We start from the raw sequence: 21,509 nt of genomic DNA, 5'->3' as shown, positions 1-21,509 counted from the left end.
TTATGAGATAACCCAGAGATGAGGACTTTGGGACTGTTGGAGTGGCTCTGCCAGTTTTAATTAGTGCCTTCCAATTCTGGCCAAGGCAGCTTCTTCAGTTCTGGCATTTTTTAAGGTACAGTCCAGAAGTGGCTGATAGTATTGTTCACTACATCATTATGTAGCTAACCTAGCTGGAAATGGAGACTAGAGTTTGTCATTTCTAGCTATGTAGCCATGTGCTCAGCTAAAACTCCATTACTCTGGAAGAAGTTATAGGGTATCAGGAGACAGCTCTCAATCTTCCAGTCTACTTTTCTGGGCCTCCAAAATATTTGGATGTACTCTACTTCCCAAAGAACATACTTCCTCTCTGCAGGAAGTGGCCCCCAAAATTTATGATTGCTTTGTCCAACTCCAGGTCCAGACAATCTGGGTGATACAGTCCACTCCATCATACCCAGGGGTGACTCCTGTGGCCTATTGACATGTAGATGTCACTGCTTCCCAGCAGGATTCAAATAACTACCCCACAGCAATTTCAGAGACTCCTGTTCTGACCCAGGAGTGGTTCTGCTTTGCTGGAAGAATTTCTTCATCTTTTCTCCCTTTGTTCTCCCGGAGACTCTTCCTGGTACATTATCCTCTGTGGCCACGTCCAAAATGGGTATTAGTGAGTTTGTCATCTTTGGGAACTGTACAGGTTGCGTAGTCTACTACTTGCTGGTATAGTTTAGGGTCTGAGAAGTTACCTGGGGGTTAAATGACCCCAGTTGCTTGTGAGTATGGCTTTAGGGTTTCTTAAAAAATTTGCTGGGCTTAACAATCGTGTTTCTAGTCAGTTCCCAGGAAAATGCTCAAGGAAAGCATGTGTCATCTTTTTAGAGGCAAGACTGGGAAGCAGGGTATGTACCTTCTACTCATATTTTATCAGGCAGAACTTATCACATAGCCATATCTAACTCTAAGGGAAGATAGACTATGTAATCCAATGAAAATGTGGTTATACTGCAAGAAAGCAATGTTACTCATCTGCTATGTCTTTCTACCTGCACCGTTACCCAGTCCTACCTGGTCTCATTCGGAGTAAGTATCCATCACTGAGTTGTTTCTTTCTTTTTAAGCTTCTACCTTGGTTTCTTTCCTATAATCATGTTCTGTCATCCCAATCAAAGATATCTTTTATTTTAGTCAGTTCAGTTCACTCAGTCATTTCCGACTCTTTGTGACCCCGTGAACTGCAGCACGCCAGGCTTCCCTGTCCATCACCAACTCCCGGAGCTTACTCAAACTCATGTCCATCGAGTTGGTGATGCCATCCAACCATCTCATTCTCTGTCATCCCCTTCTCCTCCCACCTTCAATCTTTCCCAGCATCAGGGTCTTTTCCAGTGTTATTACTATATACCAAAAGTAAAAGTTCCATTTTACTGTATGAAAATAATTTCTTCCTGAAATCTGACCTTCTTGCTATTTCTTTCTTTCATTAATAGCATCACCAGTCATTCAGCTGGCTGACCTTAAAACTTCAGAATCACATTTGACCTCTTCACCAAATCTTTGCCATTCTGCTACAAGAGGTATTTCAGTCTCCTCTCTCCACGTTCATCATAGTGCTTGTTCAGGCATTCATTGTTTCTTATTCCTAATGACCTCCTCCTAACTGGTTTTTTGGCTTCCCTGGTGGCTCAGTCGGTAAGGAATCCACCTGCAATGCAGATCACCTGCAGCACAGGAGACACGGGTTTGATCCCTGGGTCAGGAAGATCCCCTGGAGAAGGGAATGGCAACCTACTCCAGTATTCTTGCCTGGAGAATTCTATGGACAGAGGAGCCTGGCAGGCTGCAGTTCATAGGGGTGCAAAGAGTTGAACATGACTGAGTGACTAAACCACAACTGGTTTTTCTGCTTCTAGTTTGTCCCTCCTTAAATCTGTATTCAACATTCCTAAGATGATACTTTCTTGCTTAAAACCCAAACTAAGCCTTCATTATTTTGTCTATTTCTGACTTTTCTATCTTTGTCTCTATAGATATCTTTGTCATTCCCAGACCTATCTATGTTATTTTAAGCTTTGGTATATTTTTTTCTTTATTTTGCACCTTGGAATGTCCTTCCCCTCCTAGGCCCCCTGGTACATTTTTGCTCATTTTACAGGTCCCAAATGAAATACTTTCTAATTTTCACTTTACTCCTTCTAAAAGGGTGATTCTAATAATGTCCCTTCCTTCAGCAGGTACTCAGGGTAGTTTCTTAACACAACTTGAAAAATTTCTCAAAATCTGCCTCTTCTGGCCTCATCTCTCACTACTTGAGACCTCAGTTTTGTTCTTCAGCCACACTTAGCTATGTGCATATCATTTCTGGGTTCATTCTCTCTTTCTAGCCTCTGCAATAGCTGTTACTTTTTCAAAATTTGAGTTGTTCTTCCTGAGCTTATGTTTCCTCTTCTATAAACCTCTGAAAACTCCAAGACTGTGCCAGGTGCCCCCTTTTTATGTGTCTCCATCGTATCCTGTGTTTATCCATTATAGCAGTTCTGACACTGTGTTATAATTGCAATCTTCATTTTTTGTCTCTGTCCCCTGACTGTAGGGTCCTTGATGGCAACAACTATACCTCATTACCTCCTATGGTCTTTGCACCAAGGTACTGCCAAGTGTGGTTTTGCTGTTGTTGTTCAGTCACCAAGTTGTGTCTGACTCTTTGTGACCCAGTGGACTGCAGCATGCCAGGCTTCCCTGTCCCTCATCATCTCCTGGAGTTTGCCCAAGTTCATGTCCATTGAATCAGTGATGCCATCCAACCATCTCACCCTCTGTTGACCTCTTCTCCTTCTGCCTTCAATCTTTCCTAGCATCAGAGTCTTTTCCAATGAGTCAGCTGTTCACATCAGGTGGCCAAATATTGGAGCTTCAGCTTCAGCATCAGTCCTTTCAATGAGTATTCAGGATTGATTTCCTTTAAGATTGACTGGTTTGATCTCCTTGCTGTCCAAGGAACTCTCAAGAGTCTTCTCCAGTACCACAGTTCAAAAGCATCAATTCTAAGTGTGGTTTCAGTTCAGTCAGTTCAGTTGCTCAGTCGTGTCTGACTCTTTGCGACCCCATGGACTGCAGCACAGCAGGCTTCCCTGTTTTATCACCAGCTCCCGGGGCCTGCTCAAACTCATGTCTATCGAGTCGGTGATGCCATCCAACCATCTCATCCTCTGTTGTCCCCTTCTCCTTCTGCCTTCAATCTTTCCCAGCATCAGGGTCTTTTCCAATGAGTTGGTTCTTTGCATCAGGTGGCCAAAGTATTGGAGTTTCAGCTTCAGCATCCATCCTTTCAAAGAACTTCCAAAGTCCTTGAGAACCCCATGAACAGTATGAAAAGGCAAAATGTGTGGTTTAGCAGAAACAAATTTTGTGGGGGAAATGATGACTTTCATTTTTGCACCTGCTGTGTTTGTCTATGGTATGTCTAGTTAGATATGTCTAGCCAACAGTAGCATATTCAAGCCTTGAGCTCAGGAGATAGGTCAAATTTAGTTTTGGAAATCAGTGTAATTGTATTAGCTGAAAACAGGTATTGACAGCAAAACATGAAAGTGGGTGCCACCCTCCAAGGAGTCTTTGTGAGAAAAGCAGAGGGCTGAGGATGCTGGAAAGCATCAACAGAGAGGGAAAGAGATTACCATATAAACCAGGCAAGCCTGGTGTCAAGAAATCTAGTGAAGAGAGAGCAGTTTCTAGAGGAAGTGGTCAGCAGTATCAAATGTATCAGAGAGAGCCACTGGATGTGGAGTGTGGAAATCATTGGTGGAGTTGATGTGAACAGTTTCAGAGTGGTGGAGGAAGACATTTGAGTTCCAATATCTCCTTATAGTTCACATCAAACCTCTACGTGAACATTAATGATACAGTTCATCAGCTACTCTTGTCTATCTACTTGACCAGGGTAGAAATCTGAGAAGCAAAATCCGAGTTATCCCTCTGCCTCAGCCCCAGTAGCCAGTCCTCAAGTTCTTTTCTCTGTTCCTCCTTCTTCGTTGCCCATAGTACTTTAGTTTGTTTCCTTCACTGTTCTACTTCAGTAGTCTCCTGTCTGCTCCTCCTCTTGGTCAGCTCTCATACTCTAGCCAAAGCATCCTTTTCGTGGCAGTTCTGATCACACTGTCCCCTTGCTAAAACCGTCTGATGCTTGATCATTGTTCTTAGGATTATATAGATATAGTGAGACTTGAAAACCTTATACAAGATTTGAAAGTATTTGCTTACTTACAACCTCCTTTGTGGAAGCCATTTATTTTTGTTCTGTACATTCTATACTTTAGCCATGTTAATTAATTTTACTTTCAAACCCATTATGTGCTGTTTTATCTCAAAACCCTTAAGCTTGTTGGTCTCTCATTCCAGAACTCTCTTCACTTCTTCTTCTTGCCATCTCTTACTTAGTCTTCAGGTTCAGCTTAGACATGTGCTCCGGGATGTCCTCCAGTTACACTTTGCCAAACTCCCCTATATAGATATAGGTGTCTCTTCTATATCCCCATAGCACCATGTACTGCCTTTAACTCTTCCCCTCCCCTCTAACTCTTTATCATCCTCTTTACTATGCAGTTCCACAATTGCCTGCACTTTCATTCTCTGAAGGCAGGGACTGATGATTTTGCTTATTTGTATCCTCAGCACCTAGCCCAGTAACTGTCTCCTAGTCGATGCCAAATATATGTTATTGTTGAGTATCTGGTAGAAAAAAATGTTTGCTCTGTGTGGCCCATTTGGGTGTTTATCTTAATTATGTGTCCTTCAGATGTCATCTTTTGTTCAAACCTTAAGAATCTGAGACTTCCCTAGCAGTCCAGTGGTTAGGATTCAGTGCTTTCACTGCTAGGGCCTGGGTTCAATCCCTGGTCAGGGAACTAAGATCTGGCATGCCATGCAGCAGAGCAAAAACAGTCCAAGTATGCTTTCTTAGATATTATTTTTATGGATAATGTGCATGATGTTGCACTATTTAGTTAAGATAGAGACCTTGTTTTAATTTCTTTATTTATATCTATCAAGTTTGACTATAGGGGAGAGGGAAAATAGACAGTATTTGTAAATAATATGGTCATGTTGGCAGTTCTAAAATTTCTTATATGTAGATAGAAGATAGAAGTGAAAGAGATATTGCTCATAACCACAGTAAGTTTTATATCTTTTATTCTACAGTTATCTGTTTCATTACATCTGCCAAGACAGGATTGTATATCTTTGTATCACTGATGATGTAAGTAATTTGAGGACATGTTGCTCTTTAACTGTGTGTAATATTAGTAGAGTTAGTCCTTAATTATCTGTATCTTTGGTGGGTAAAGTTGATGCAAATATAACTTTCTGTAGCTCAAAATTGTTTTTTATGCTTTGCATTTGTCATATAGAGCAGCGAATCACAGAAAAAGTTGATATCTGGGTATACACAAATCAGTTTGGTTTTGTAGAGTTTTAACTGAACCTTTTATTATAACTTCTACACTTAATTTATTGTGTAGTGAAAATTGGTGTTCATTATTATGATTCTTCAGTATCAGACCCTCTCAAAATTTATCTGAAATAGTAAATAGGTTATTTCATTCCTTTAATCAATAGTTAGTGAATTTTTTAATGTATGTGGACTTTGGGAAAATAAAATCACAACACATTATAATCAACTTTGTAAACCCATAGTTTACATTGATAGGTTGTTTTTTGAGTATTTGAAGCTTGATGCAAAATGCTCAATACCTTAATAATGTCATCAAGGTCCTCTCTCCTCTCTGCAATCCTAGTGTCGACTTATTCTTGGACACATTTCCCTTATGGTTTCAAAGAGCTATGTGCTTATTTATTTGTGTCCCAAAAAGAGGGGCTATGTCTTCTCAAGTCTCTTCCTGCAGGAATGAGGAAACTCCCCAGAGGCACACCTTTCTCTTCTCCCACTTTCAAAGTGGACTTTTCATGCCTTATTGGCTAGGACTAGGTTATGTACTTCTTTTTAAATTGATCACATACAAGAGGCATGGAATTGGCATGATTGCCATAGGTCATGGTTCTTAACGTTTATTGTATCACAGACCTCTTTGCTGTTCGTGGATCCCTCCCAGAATTTTTTAAATGCATGATTTTATTAGGTTGCTGCAAAAGTAATAGTGGTTTTGGACCCTGAGATTTAAATCATTATAACTAGGCTCAAACACATCTTTATTAATCAGAATAGGAACCATTGCAGTCAACACATTTTTGCCAATGAGAAATAAGCTTGTTTATTCCTGTAGCATAAAAATCCGTGCTTCAGGATTTGATGAACTCTTGGAAAGCATTTTCTGTGTCCTGCTGGTTGTGGAAGCATTTTCCCTGCAAAAAGTTGTTGAGATGCTTGAAGAAGTGGTAGTCAGTTGGCAAGAGGTCAGGTGAATATGGCAGATGAGGCAAAACTTCATAGCCCAATTCATTCAACTTTTGAAGCATTGGTTGTGTGACTGGCCAGGCATTGTTGCAGAGAACTGGGCCCTTTTTGTTGATTGATGCCGGCTGCAGGCATTGCAATTTTCGGTGCATCTCCTTAATTTGCTGAGCACACTTCTCAGATGTTAATGGTTTTGCCAAGGTTCTGAAAGCTGTAGTGGATCAGATGGGCAGCAGACAACCAAACAGTGACTAATACCTTTTTTTTCCTTGCTGCAAGTTTGGCATTGGAAAGTGCTTTGGAGCTTCATCTCAGTTCAACCACTGAGCTGGTTGTTGTGTAAAATCCAGTTTTTGTCACACATCACAATCCAACCAAGAAGTGGTTTGTTGTTGTGTAGAATGAGAGAAGGTAACACTTCAAAATGATGATTTTTTTTTTATTTATGGTCAACTCAGAAGGCAAAATGGTTGTCTGAGGAGGCCTTAAAAATAACTGAGAAAAGAAGAGAAGCAAAAGGCAAAGGAGAAAAGGAAAGATATATCCATCTGAATGCAGAGTTCCAAAGAATAGCAACAAGAGATAAAGAAAGCTTCGAAGTGAACAATGCAAAGAAATAGAAGGAAACAATAGAATGGGAAAGACTAGAGATTTCTTCAAGAAAATTAGAGATACCAAGGGAACATTTCACGCAAAGGTGAGCACAATAAGGACAGTAACAGTAGGCACCTAACAGAAGCAGAAGATACTAAGAAGAGGTGGCAAGAATACACAGAAAAACTATACAAAAAGATCTTCATGACCCAGATAACCACGATGGTGTGATCACTCACCTAGAGCCAGACATCTTGGAGTGCAAAGTCAAGTGGGCCTTAGGAAACATCACTATGAACAAAGCTAGTGTAGGTGATGGAATTCCAGCTGAGCTATTTCAAATCCTGAAAGATGATGCTGTTAAAGTACTGCATTCAGTATGCCAGCAAATTTTAAAAGCTCAGCAGTGGCCACAGGACTGGAAAAGATCAGTTTTCATTCCAGTTCCAAAGAAGGGCAAAGCCAAAGAATGTTCAAACTACTGCCCAGTTGCACTCATTTCACATGTAGCAAAGTAATGCTCAGAATTCTCCAAGCCAGACTTCAACAGTACATGAACTGTGAACTTCCAGATGTTCAAGTTGAAGTTAAAAAAGGCAGAGGAACCAGAGAGAGATCAAATTGCCAACATCTGTTGGATCATAGAAAAAGCAAGAGAATTTAAAAAAAAACATCAACTTCTGCTTCATTGACTACTCTAAAGCCTTTGACTCTGTGAATCACAACAAACTGGAAAATTCTTAAAGAGATGGGAATACCAGACCACCTTACCTGCCTCCTGCAAAACCTGTATGCAGGTCAAGAAGCAACAGTTAGAACCAGGACATGGAACAACAGACTGGTTTCAAATTGGGAAAGGAGTATGTCAAGGCTGTATATCATCACCCTGTTTATTTAACTTATATGCAGAGTACATCATGCAAAATGCCAGACTGGATGAAGCACAAGCTGGAATCAAGATTGCTGGGAGAAATATCAATAACCTCAGATATGCAGATGACACCACCCTTATGGCAGAAAGTGAAGAGGAACTAAAGAACCTCTTGATGAAGGTGAAAGAGGAGAGTGAAAAAGCTGACTTAAAACTCAACATTCAAAAAACAAAGATCATGGCATCTGGTCCCATCACTTCATGGCAAATAGATGGGGAAACAATGGAAAGAGGGGGAAACAATGAGACTTTATTTTCTTGGGCTCCAAAATTGCTGCAGATGGTGACTGCAGCCATGAAATTAAAAGGACCTTGCTCCTTGGAAGAGAAAGTGTGACCAACCTAGACATTAAAAAGCAGAGACATTACTTTGCCAGCAAAGGTTCATATAGTCAAAGCTATGGTTTTTCCAGTAGTCATGTATGGATGTGAGAGTTGGACCATAAAGAAGGCTGAGCACTGAAGAACTGATGCTTTTGAACTGTGGTGTTGGAGAAGACTCTTGAGAGTCCCTTGGACTGCAAGGAGATCAAACCAGTCAATCCTAAAGGAAATCAACCCTGAATATTCATTGGAAGGACTGATGCTGAAGCTCCAATACTTTGGCCACCTAATGCAAAGAGCCAACTCATTAGAAAAGACCCTGATGCTGGAAAGATTGAAGGCAGAAGGAGAAGGGGATGACAGAGGACAAGATGGTTGGATGGCATCACTGACTCAATGGACATGAGTTTGAGCAAGCTCTGGGAGATGGTGAAGGACAGGGAAGCCTGATGTGTTGCAGTCCATGGGTTGCAAAGAGTCGGACACAACTGAGTGACTGAACAACAACCACAGTACGCAACCACTTATCAAACTTTTTCACCTTACTAATTTCCTTCAAATGCCAAATGACCATAGAATGATCAACATTGAGTTCTTGGGCAACTTCTCATGTAGTTGTAAGAGGATCAGCTTTGATGATGCTCTCTATAAAACAAGAAATGCTCATTAAAATGACATGTAACATGACCACATGTATTTAAAAATGTATTTCAATATCAAATGGCAAAGTTCAACAATGCAAAATCAAAATTACTTTTGCACCAACCTGGTAATAACAGTTATAATGAAATTCAGTATTCAGGGCTTCCCTGGTGGCTCAGTTGATAAAGAATCTGCCTGCAATGCAGGAGACCTGGGTTTGATTCCTGAGTTGAGAAGATCCCCTGGAGAAGGGAACAGCTACCCACTCCAGTATTCTGGCCTGGAGAATTCCATGGACAGAGGAGCCTGGCAGGCTACAGTCCATGGGGTCACAAAGAGTCGAACACAACTGAGTGACTTTCATTTTCACAGTATTCAAAATAGTATAAATATTGATTTAGTAGTATATGCTTCTTTATGAATTCACTAATAACAAGATATAGTCACGGGTTTAATAAACATAGTTTTGATGTGGTGATAAGTATTAATGATATTTTGAGAGATGTCTGTAACTGATGATATATGCAAAAAAGACTTCTCTTGGTGACAGAGTCCCAGGTACTATTTAATACTACTCTATTTTGTTACTACATTCACAGTTGAAATTTGAGTTAAAGATTGGTGAAAATAATGATGAGATTTTTTTTAATCCAAGTACATTGGCCCCTTGAATTTGGACCATTGACCCAACTTTAAGAACTTTTGGCTTAGACTACTCATCTTAGGTGAAATGGAGATGTGTGTCAACCACAGTGATTATCACAGTGACTTATATTCCCTGGTTTCACAGTATCTTCTAAAATTATTTTAAAAATCCAGTTATATCTGAAATGACTGATGTGAAAGTTCTGGGAGTAGGTGAGAAATAGCACTGAATTTGGGATGGTCAGAGTTGAGTCTTACATTTCTTAAGCTATAATTGTACTTTTGTGTATAGGTTACACACACACTTTTTGACTGGAACTAGACAAGAATACATTCCTTGATCTTTTCAAGTATACCACCACTATTGAAAAAAGTTAATTAAAAATTTATGTCAGTAGTGTTATCTTTGTGTGTGAAAGACTGTACTATTACTATGGATTTCTCAAGCATTTTCTTGTGCTGGGCTTTCTAATAGATCCTGTGAAAGATATGGATGGGGTAAAACCCAATTTCTGCTCTTAAGATGGTAACCTAGGTACTGTTATCTTAGTTGGCAGTAATCTAACATTTGGATTCAACTCAGCTCTTTCATTTACTAGTTTCACTTTTAGCAAGTTAGTTTCTTTTCAGAGCCTTTGTTTCTTTATCTGTAAAATGAGGTCAGTTCCTCCTCATAGAATCATTGCTCAGTAAATATTAGCTGTTCTTATGGTTGTTGTTAATCATCCATATCATTTTTGTTTAGTGTTAACTCTGTATTCATCTCCTCAGGATTTTGAGCGTTCGCGAGCCTTTAATTTTCTGAATGAGATAAAGAAGAGGTTCCAGACTACATATGGTTCAAGAGCACAAACAGCACTCCCATATGCCATGAATAGTGAGTTCTCAAGTGTCTTGGCTGCACAGCTGGTAAGATATTTCTCGGGATATAGTATTTGATTCATATCTTCTTTATTCCTTTAAAGAACCATGGATGTAGGGGACCCTGACCTGCAGTGTATTTTTCTGACTGTTATTATATGCCAAGATAGTAAAACTTCCCAGATTTAAAAAAATATATGAATGGGCCATTTTATTTTTTTTTTTTTCTTATAAATGTCTGTTTAATTCATAGGAAAGGTGTGGGATGATGAAATATTCATTCACTTGATAGCTGTCTGTCAACAGACAATTGCTATGATAATGGCAATTTTTGTGAATATAGGAGACTGAAAACATAGTTCTGTCATGGCAAAACAATGACAGGAGTATCAGGTATCCACAGTTTAGTAAACAGAATAGTTATCTACCATCTGGATACCGTTCAATCTCCATAAATGCAGTGTATTCAGCAGTTACAAGGTCACCTCTGTGCCCACAATAAATGGACCAATTTTGCCATTTAGACTTGGCATATGCTCCAGAGGTGTTGATTATTCAAAATACCTGTTTGTCCAAGTCTATTAGGCTTTAAAACTACATTTTAATGGCCCCTTATATTTAAACCCTATTTAATATGGCAAATGCTCGAGAGCTACTTACAAACACCATTAAATTTCATCACTAATTACAAATAACAGGAATGAAATTAGCACCTGTCTCAGCTGCTTTAGATTTTGGATTGCACTTAATAAACAACTGAGAGAATCCTCTGTTGCTAAACATTCACTTGGGCTATTTGCATTCTGATTATGACTTACACTCATATAGTCATCTGAAAAGGCATAGGACCTAAAGACATTGTTTCTTATTTGAACTGAAAATCATGTTTTGGCATACAATATTGTGAAGTAATTAGCCTCCAATTAAAATAAATAAATTAAAAAATAATAAAATCATGTTTGTAATACTTCACATTCTGAAATAATTTTTCTGTGTGAGCCATCAATTTATCTTATATAAAACCATTCTTGTCTTAAAAGCTACTAAAATGATAAAACTAGTAAATAGGTATTTTCACACACACAAAAATGGAAAAATCATTAGAATAAACACACACAAAAAGAATCCCTTAAAACACAAAACCTCTTAAAGATGTGAAACCCTGGTTTCTCTAGCCATCTTCTGGGCCTTTGGCTTGTGCTGCTAGAGATACTAGAAAAGTTTTAAAGCAAAAACAAGGCAATTAAATTGTAAAAAATGTTCAGTGCTACCCACAATGCCATTAAATAGCCTCACTTATTAATAATAACAGGAACTTTTGGAAAGTTTCATACTCAGTGAAACCACATTGAAAGAGTGTGCATGAAATTATATAAAAAGCAGTCTGATTAGAAAAAAAATGTCATGAAACCTTCTCATTAATGTCCAAGGTAAATAATCGTAGTATAAAACACTTTCCTATCTTGGAATGGGCCATTTTAGGATGGAAAGTGATATTCTCTATAAATGGTGGTCAGAGTATCTCATGATTGGGAAGGAGATTAAAGATCATCTTCAACTACCCTTTTAATGTGTAAATCCACTCAACATGCCAAATGGTGTCTTAACCTGTACATTAACCTCTACCCTCCCACAAGGTAAATTTAATTTTTGGGTAGCTCAGTTGGTCATTTGAAAGCCTGTTTATCTGTATGAATACCTAATTCTCAGTTTGGTGAATTTATACATATGTATATACTTTTTTCAGATACAAAACATCTCATGACCCTAAAGGATTCCTCATGTTCCTATGCAGTCAGGTCCTTCCCTGAGGCAACCGCTGCTCTATTTTTGTCACCACAAATTAGTTTTATCTTTTCTAGAATTTCTTATAAATGGAATCATACATTATATACCCTTTTGTATCTTCCTTGTTTTGCTCAGTGTAAACTTTTTGATATTGATCCATATTGTATAAATCAGTAGTTGTCTTTTTTTCTGAGTAGTATTGTATGCATATAACACAATTTGTTTATCCATTCACCTGTTGCTGGATATTTGAGTTACTTCCAGTTTTCAGCTATCACCAACAAAACTATTATGAACATCCATGTACAAGTCTTTGCACAGACATGTGTTTTTATTTTTCTTTGGTAAATACCTAAGGGTGGAATTGCTGGGTCATATGGTGAATGATGTTTAATTTTATAATGAATCATCAAACTTTTTTCCAAAGTGGCTGTACTGTTTATATTCCCACTAGCACTTCCAGTGTTTCTGCATACTTGCCAACTCTTGTTATGGTCTGTCTTTTTAATGTTATTCATTCTTGTGGATGTGTAATGATATCTCATTGTGGTCTTATTTTGCATTAAAGAATGCTTACTCTTTATTCATCAAACTGTATGAGTGCAAAGACATAAGTTTTATCAATGATAGTGTTGTGAATGAGAAAAAAGGACTCACTGTCATTGAATAATTTCCTCTTTATTTCTCCTGTAAGTGTTGTTTTTAATACCTTTGTGAGGATTATACTTCTAAATATGCATCCTGTGGGGATGAAGTTCATTTAAATAGTTATGAGTCTTTATTATTCAATTGTTTTGTTTCATACTTCCACTAGGAAATACTTATATACATACATCTATGTAAAACACCATCAGCAAAATATATACCAATGCCCATTTGAAAATAAATAGGGTCAGGTTGATGGCCAAGTTGGTGAATTAGGAAACCCTGAGCTCACCTCCTTCCATGGACACACCAAAATTACAACTATTTACAGAGCAACTATTATGAGAAAGATCAGAAGACTAGCAGAAAAGATCTTATACTACTGAAGATATAGAGAAGAAACCACAACAAGACAGAGGGGCAGACACACAGTATAATCAAGATCCATACCTTGGAGTTGGTGGCCCACAAGTGGAATGATAATTACAATTGCAGAGATTCTCTCCAAGCAGCTAGGGGCTCAAGCTCCACATGAGGCTCCCCAGCCCTGGAGTCCTCCATTGGGAAGAAGAGCCCCCAGAATATTTGGCTTTGAAGGCCAACAGGGCTTAATTTCAAGAGTGCTGAAAGACTGTGAGAAATACTCTACTCTTAAAGAGCGTGTATAAAATCCACATGCTCAGGAAATGAGGGCAGAAGCAGTAATTTGAAAGGTGGATCGGATCCACCTGCTGATCTTGGAGAGTCTCATGGAAAGGTGGAAAGCCACTGGAGCTCACCCTAGGGACATAGACGTTGGTGGTAGGCAATTTTGGGAGCTCATTCTACCATTCTTTACCAATGGAGCCCATAAGCACAATTTAGGAATCTTCCCTTTAGCATATTAATGCCAGGACATGGCCCTACCCACCAGCCTATCTGCACCAATACTGAGACATCTCAAGCCAAACAACTAGCCAAGCAGGGAATCAGCCCCACTCACTGCAGGCTGGTTGCTTTAAGAATCCCTGAACCTATAGGGGGCTCAGGACATGGCCCTGCACACCAGTGTGTGTGCACTAGCCCTGGGAATCCCCACTTAGGCCCTGCAGCCAGAGATCCTGGAACCTGGATCTGCCCACCAGTAAGCCAGCACTATCCCCAGGGCCAGGATCACCTACCAGTGAGCAAGCGCCACCCCAGGACCCCCTGGACCCCAGCCTCACCCACCAGTAGGCTGGCACATCAACTCTGGGACCTTCAGAAACCTTCAGCCAGAGATCCCAGGGCCCAGCTCCACAAACCAGTAGGTCTCACCAGCCAGTGGACAAACAGAAGTCTCAGGACCCACTGGGCGCTTGCCCTGCCCAGCAGCAGGCCAACACCAGCTCTGGGACCCCCCAAGGGCCTTCAGCCAGAGATCCCAGGACCCCTTGGGTCTCTGTAGCCAGCTGCCTTGTGACCTGACCCTGCCCACCAGTGGCTGACAGCCTCTGCACAAGATAAGGTCTGGAAACCAACCAGACTGGGGGCCAGCTATGCCTACCAGATTGTCCACAACAGAAGGACCCACACAGCCTGTGTAGGTATTGTCCCTACAGCATACAGCTCTGGTGACCAGAAGGAAGTGCACTGCTAGGATTCCTAGGACGTTTCCTAGAAAAGGCCACTTCAAGGTCGGGAAATGTAATCAACTTACCAAATACATAGAAATTAAAAAGGAAATTAGGCAATATGAGACAGAGGAACATGTTGCAAATGAAAGAACAAGCGAAAAGCCCATAAGAAGAGCTAAGTGAAGTGGACATAAGCGACCTACCCAATAAAGAACTCAAGGTGGTGATTGTAAGATGATCAAAGAATCTAAGAAATGATTGGATTAACAGAGTGAGAAATTAGAATTTCTTACAAAGAGTTATAATATGTAAAGAATGTCCAAGCAAAGGTGAAGAATACAATAACTGAAATAAATACACTAGAAAGAATCAACAGTGAATTGTATGATACAGAGGAATGGATCAGTGAGCTGTAAGACAGAGTAGTGGAAATCACTGAAGCTCAACAGAAAAAAAGAAAAAAGAATAAAAAGAAATGAGTACTGTTTAAGAAACCTCTGAAACAACATCATATGTACTAACATTTGCATGATAGGGCTCCCAGAAGAAGGGAGAAAAGGGGGCAGAGAACATATTTGAAAGCAAATTAACTGAAGACTTCCTTAACTTGGGGAAAGAAACAGATATCAAGGTCTAGGAAGGACAGAGAGTTCCCACAGGATCCACCCAAAGAGGACCACACCAAGACATTTTAATTAAAATGGCAAAAATTAAAGATAAAGAGAGAATATTAAAAGCAGCTGGGGAACAGCAAAATGTTGCACACAAGGAAATTCCCATAGAACTATCAACTGACTTTGCAACAGGAGTCCTGAAGGCCAGAAGGGAATGGCATGATATTTTTAAAGTGGTAAGAGGGAAAAACTGACAACCAAGAATCCTCAACAAGGCTTTCACTCAGATTTGATAGAGAAATAGAAAGTTTTACAGATAAACAAAAGCTAAAAGAGTTAATCACCACCAGGCTTGCTTTAAAGGAAATGTTTCAGGGGCTTCTCCAAGCTGGAAAAAAGGTTTCAAGAAGAAATATGAAAATTATGGAAGGAGACTTCTCATTGGTAAAGGCAAATACACTGTAAAGGTACTAAACCAACCACATATAAAGCTATGAAGAGGATTGCAAAAAGACTAAGATCACCCATAACCACAATAAGGGATTTCAAAACAAAAAGAGGTATATATTATGATGTCAAAACAGTAACTGTGGGAGGGGGCATAAAAAATGTGGGGTTATTAACATGCATTTTTACTTAAGAGATGAGAAACTTAAAATATTCGTGTATATATATACAGATTGTTGTATACAAACCTTATGATAATCATAAACCAGAAAACCTTTACTAGATACACACAAAGGGAAAGAAATCCAAATATAACACAAAAGATACTAATCAAATCATAAGGGATGAAAGCAAAGGAACAAAAGAAAAGTACAAAAACAACTGAAAAACAACAAAATGGCAGTAAGTACATACCTATCAATAATTAAATGTAAATGGACTAAATGCTCCAATCAAAAGACACAGAGTGACTGAATGGATAACGAAACAAAACCCATATATATACTGCATACAGGGGACTCACTGTGGCTCTAAAGACAAAAACAGAAAGTGAAGGGATGGGAAAGGTTATTCCATGCAAATAGGAATGAAAGGGAAACTGGGATAGCAATACTTATATCAGAGAAAATAGACTTTAAAGCAAAAACTGTAAGAGACAAAGACATTACTTAATAATAAAGAAATTAATCCAAGAAGATACAACAACTGTAAATGTATATGCACCCAGCATAGGTGCACCTAAATATATAAGGCAAATATTAATAGACATAAAGTGAGAAACTGATAGCAACACAATAATAGTCAGTCAGTCAGTCAGTTCAGTCGCTCAGTCATGTCCAACTCTTTGCAACCCCATGAATCGCAGCACGCCAGGCCTCCCTGTCCATCACAAACTCCCGGAGTTTACTCAAACTCATGCCCATCGAGTCGGTGATGCCATCCAGCCATCTCATCCTCTGTCGTCCCCTTCTCCTCCTGCCCCCAACCCCTCCCAGCATCAGGGTCTTTTCCAATGAGTCAACTCTTCGCATGAGGTGGCCAAAGTATTGGAATTTCAGCTTCAGCATCAGTCCTTCCAATGAACACCCAGGACTGATCTCCTTTAGGATGGACTGGTTGGATCTCCTTGCAGTCCAAGGGACTCTCAAGAGTCTTCTCCAACACCACAGTTCAAAAGCATCAATTTTTCGGTGCTCACCTTTCTTCACAGTCCAACTCTCACATCCAGTAGGAGAGTTTAACACCACACTTACCTTAATGGACAGAGCATCCAGACAGAAAATCAGTGAGGAAACACTGTCCTTAAACAACACATTACACCTAACTGGGCTTAATTGACATATATAGAACATTTTGTCCAAAAGCAGCAGAATACACATTCTTTCCAAGTGCACATGGCACATTCTCCAGGATAGATCACATGCTGGGCATAAAACAAGCCTCAGTAAATTTAAGAAAAATTGAACTCATGTCAAGCTTTTTTTTCTGACCACAATGTTATGAGGCTAGAAATCAACTATAAGAAAAAAAAAAAAATAGTACAGAAAACACAAACACTTGAAGGCTAAACAATATGCTACTAAACAATAAATGGATTACTGAAGAAACCAAAGAGGGAATGAAAAAGAATACCTGGAGACAAATGAAAATGGAAACACAGTGATTCAAACTCTGGGACCGAGCAAGAGCAGTTCTAAGAGGGATGTTTATACTAATAGAATTTTACCTCAGGAAACAAAGAAAATATCAAACAAACATTACACCTAAAGGATCCAGGAGAAGAAGAAAAGACAAAACCCAAAATTAGTAGAAAGAAAGAAATCATAAAAATGAGAGCAAAAATAAGTGAATCAGAGATGAGGAAACAATAGAAAAGATCAGTGAAGCTAAGAGCTAGTTCTTTGGTTAGATAAACAAAGCTGATCACTTTTGTCCAGACTCATCAAGAAAAAAGAAATAGGGCTTAGATCAATAAAATAAGAAATGAAAAAGGAAAAATTAAACAGATAACACAGAAATGCAAAGTTCATAATAGACTACTATGAACAACTATATGCCAATAAAATGGACAACCTAGAATAAATGGACAAATTCCTAGAAATGCACACTCTACCAAGACTGAACCAAGAAGAAATAGAAAACATGAACAGAAGAATTACCAGTAATGATATTGAAAATTGAAGTTTTAAAACTTCCAACAAACAAAAGTCTAGGACCAGATGGCTTCACAGGTGAATTCTACCAAACATTTAGAGAAGAGTTAACACCTATCCTTCTTAAACTCTTCCAAAAATTGCAGCAATAGGAACACACTCCAAACTCATTCTGTAGGTCAGCATCACCCTGACACAAAAACCAGACAAAGATATCACAAATGAAGAAAATTACAGGCCATTATAGCTAATGAACATAGATTTAGAAATCACAATATTAACAAACTGAATTCAACAATACATTGGAAGGATTATACACATGATCAAGTGGGATTTATTTCAGAGATGCAAGGATGGTTCAGTATCTGGAAATCAATGTGATACACCATGATAACAAACTAAAGAATAAAGACCATATGATTATCTCAATAGGTACAGAAAAAGCTTTTAACAGAATTCAACATCCATTTATGATAAAACCTCTCAACAAAGTGGGAACATACCCCATCATAATAAAGGGTATATATGACAGGCCTTGGAGAAGGAAATGGCAATCCACTCCAGTACTCTTGCCTGGAAAATTCCATGGATGGAGGAGCCTGGTAGGCTACAGTCCATGGGGTCGCAAAGAGTCGGACATGACTGAGTGACTTCACTTTCTTTCTTTCTATAGTTTCTTTTGGAGAAGGAAATGGCAACCCACTCCAGTGTTCTTGCCTGGAGAATCCCATGGACAGAGGGGCCTGGTGGGCTGCAGTCTATGGGGTTGCAAAGAGTCGGACATGACTAAGCAACTAACACACACACACACACACACACACACACACACACACACACACGACAGGCCTACAGCTAACATCATACTAAGTGGTGAAAAACTGAAAGCATTCCCTCTAAAATTAGGAATAAGACAAGGATTCCATTCTTGCCACTTTTATTCAACATAGTGTTGGAACCCCTAGATGCAAAAAAGAAATGCATGGAATCCAAATTCAAAAGGAAGAAGCAAAATTGTCTGTCTTTGTAGGTAACCATCATACTATCTATAGAAGATCCTAAAGATACCACTAAAAAAGCAATTATTAGAAATAATACAGTACAATTGCAGGATACAAAATTATACAGAAACCTATCGCCTTTCTATATACTAACAACAGACTATCAGAAAAATAAATTAAGAAAACAATCCCACTGACCATCACATCAAAAAGGATAAAATACTTAAGAATGCATTTAACTAAAGAGGTAAAAGACCTGTACTCAGAAAACTTTAAGAACCTAATGAATGATATTGAAGAAGTTGGAAAGATATACTGTGCTCATAGATTTGAAGAATTTATATTGTTAAAAATGATTATACTAAAAATAAAGACTATGCTATGCATTCTACAGCGGTAATGCCATTCCTATCAAAATACCAATGATGGGTTTTCTTTTTTAAAAAAGTAAAACAAATAATTCTAAAATTTGTGTGGAAACACAAAAGATGGCAGAATGGCCAGAACTATCTTGAGAAAGAAGAACAAAACGATGTATTACACTCCCTCATTTCAAGATGTACTACAAAGCTGCAATAGTCAAAACAGTATGCTACTGTAAAGAAAAAATAGAAACAGAGATCTGTGGAATAGAATGCATGCATGCTCAGCCTTGTCCAACTCTTTGTGACCCCATGGACTGTAGTCCAGGCTCCTTTGTCCATGGGATTTTCCAGGCAGGAATGCTGGAGTGGGTTGCTGTTTCCTCCTCCAGGAGATCTTCCCAACCCAGGGATCGAACCTGTGTCTCTTGTATCTCCTGCATTGGCAGGTGGATTCTTTACCACTGAGCCACCTGGGAAGCCCATGGAACAGAATAGAGAGCCCAGAAATAAACCCATGCACATATGGTCAGTTAATCTATGACAAAGGAGGCAAGAATATACAGTGGGGAAAAAAGCTGTTTTTTTCCCTTTCCACTAAATGGTGTTGGGAAATCTGGACAGCTACATGCAAAAGACTCAAACTGGACTGCTTTCTCACACTGTGGACACAAATAAGTTAAAAATGGATTAAAGATTTAAATATAAGACCTGAAACCATAAAACTCCTAGAAGAAAACATAGTATACTCTTTGACATTGGTATTGATAGTTTTTTTGGATATGTCTCTGACAAGAGAAACAAAAGTAAAAATAAACAAATGGGAGTACATCAAACTGAAAAGCTATTGCTCAGTGAAGGAAATTACCAACAAAATGAAAAGGCTGCCTACTGAAAGGGAGAAGATAATTTGCAAACAATATATCTGGTAAAGGGATAATACCTACAATGTGCAAAAAACTGATAAAACTTCAACATCAAAAAACAAACCAACTATAAAGTGGACACAAGAGCTGAATAGCTGTCTTTCCAAAGAAGACAGATGGCCAACAGGCACATGAAATAGATGCACAATATCACTATTTGTCAAGGAAATGCAAATCAAAACCACAGTGAGAAATATTACCTCACACTTGTCAGGATGGCTCTTGTCCAAAAGGCAAGAAATTAACAAGTGTTGGTGAGGATGTAGAGAAAAAGTAACCCTCCTGCACTGTTGGTGGGAGTGTAAATTGGTGCAGCCACTATGGAAAACAGTATGGAGATTCCTCCAAAAATTAAAAATAGAACTATCATATTATCAGCAATTCTACTCCTGGATATTTGTCAGAAGAAAACAGAAACACTAATTAGAAAAGGCACATGCACCCCTATGTTCATTGAGCATTATTTACAACAGCCAAGATATGGAAACAACCTAAATGTCCATCAATAGATAAATAAATGTGATATGTGTATACACACACACACACACACACACACACACACACACACACACACACACACGAGTATTACTCAGCCATAAAAAAGAAGGAAATCTTGTCACTTGCAGCAACATGGATGGATCTAGAGGATGTCTTGCTAAGTGAAAAAAAGAGAAAGACAGGTAATGTATGATTTCACTTATATGTAGAATCAAAAAAAGAAACATAATAAAACACTAACAGAGATACAGATACAGAGAAGAAATACATGATTGCCAGAGGGAAAATGTTGGGGGCAGGACAGAAATAGGTGAAGGAGACTGAGTACAAAATTCGAGTTGCAGTGTAAAAGAGTCACAGGTATGACATATGCCATGTTGCAAATATATAGTTGTAACTGTATAATGTCTTTGAATATTGACATATGATAACTAAGCTTACTGTTGTGATCATTTTGAAATGTATAGAAATACTGAGTTCCAGAGAATAGCAACGGAAGGTAAGAAAGACTTCTTAAGTGAACAATGCAAAGAAATAGAAGAAAACAATAGAATAGGAAAGACTAGAGATCTCTTCGAGAAAATTAGAGATACCAAGGAAACATTTCATGTGAAGGTGGGCACAATAAAGGACAAACGGTATGGATCTAACAGAAGCAGAAGATATTAAGAAGAGGTGGCAAGAATACACAGAAGAACTGTACAAAAAAGGTCTTAATGACCTGGATAACCATGATGGTGTGATCACTCACCTAGAGCCAGACATCCTGGAATGCAAAGTCAAGTGGGCCTTAGGAAGCATCACTATGAACAAAGCTAGTGGAGGTGATGGAATTACAGCTGAGCTATTTCAAATCCTAAAAGATGATGCTGTGAAAGTGCTGCACTCAATATGCCAGCAAATTTGGAAAATTCAGCAGTGGCCACAGGACTGGAAAAGATCAGTTTTCATTCCAATCCCAAAGAAGGGCAATGCCAAAGAATGTTCAAACTACCACACAATTGCACTCATTTCACATGCTAGCAAGGTAATGCTCAAAATCCTTCAAGCTAGGCTTCAACAATACATGAACCAAGAACTTCCAGATGTACA

The 21,509-nt window shown here is 38.8% G+C and overlaps 1 protein-coding gene across 1 annotated transcript in view; it reads left to right on the top strand.

The window, feature by feature from the left end:
* VAMP7 (vesicle associated membrane protein 7) overlaps window positions 1-21,509 on the top strand; it is a 74,409-nt gene that overhangs the window by 18,024 nt on the left and 34,876 nt on the right. The window contains 2 exon segments of the mRNA XM_070462880.1: window positions 5,182-5,239; window positions 10,302-10,439. Coding sequence (XP_070318981.1) covers window positions 5,182-5,239; window positions 10,302-10,439 — 196 coding nt within the window.

Source organism: Odocoileus virginianus, unplaced genomic scaffold, assembly GCF_023699985.2.
Source record: "Odocoileus virginianus isolate 20LAN1187 ecotype Illinois unplaced genomic scaffold, Ovbor_1.2 Unplaced_Scaffold_16, whole genome shotgun sequence".
Classification (NCBI taxonomy): domain Eukaryota; kingdom Metazoa; phylum Chordata; class Mammalia; order Artiodactyla; family Cervidae; genus Odocoileus; species Odocoileus virginianus.
Note: the sequence above shows the minus strand (reverse complement) of the source record. Positions and strands in the feature narration are given on the sequence as shown.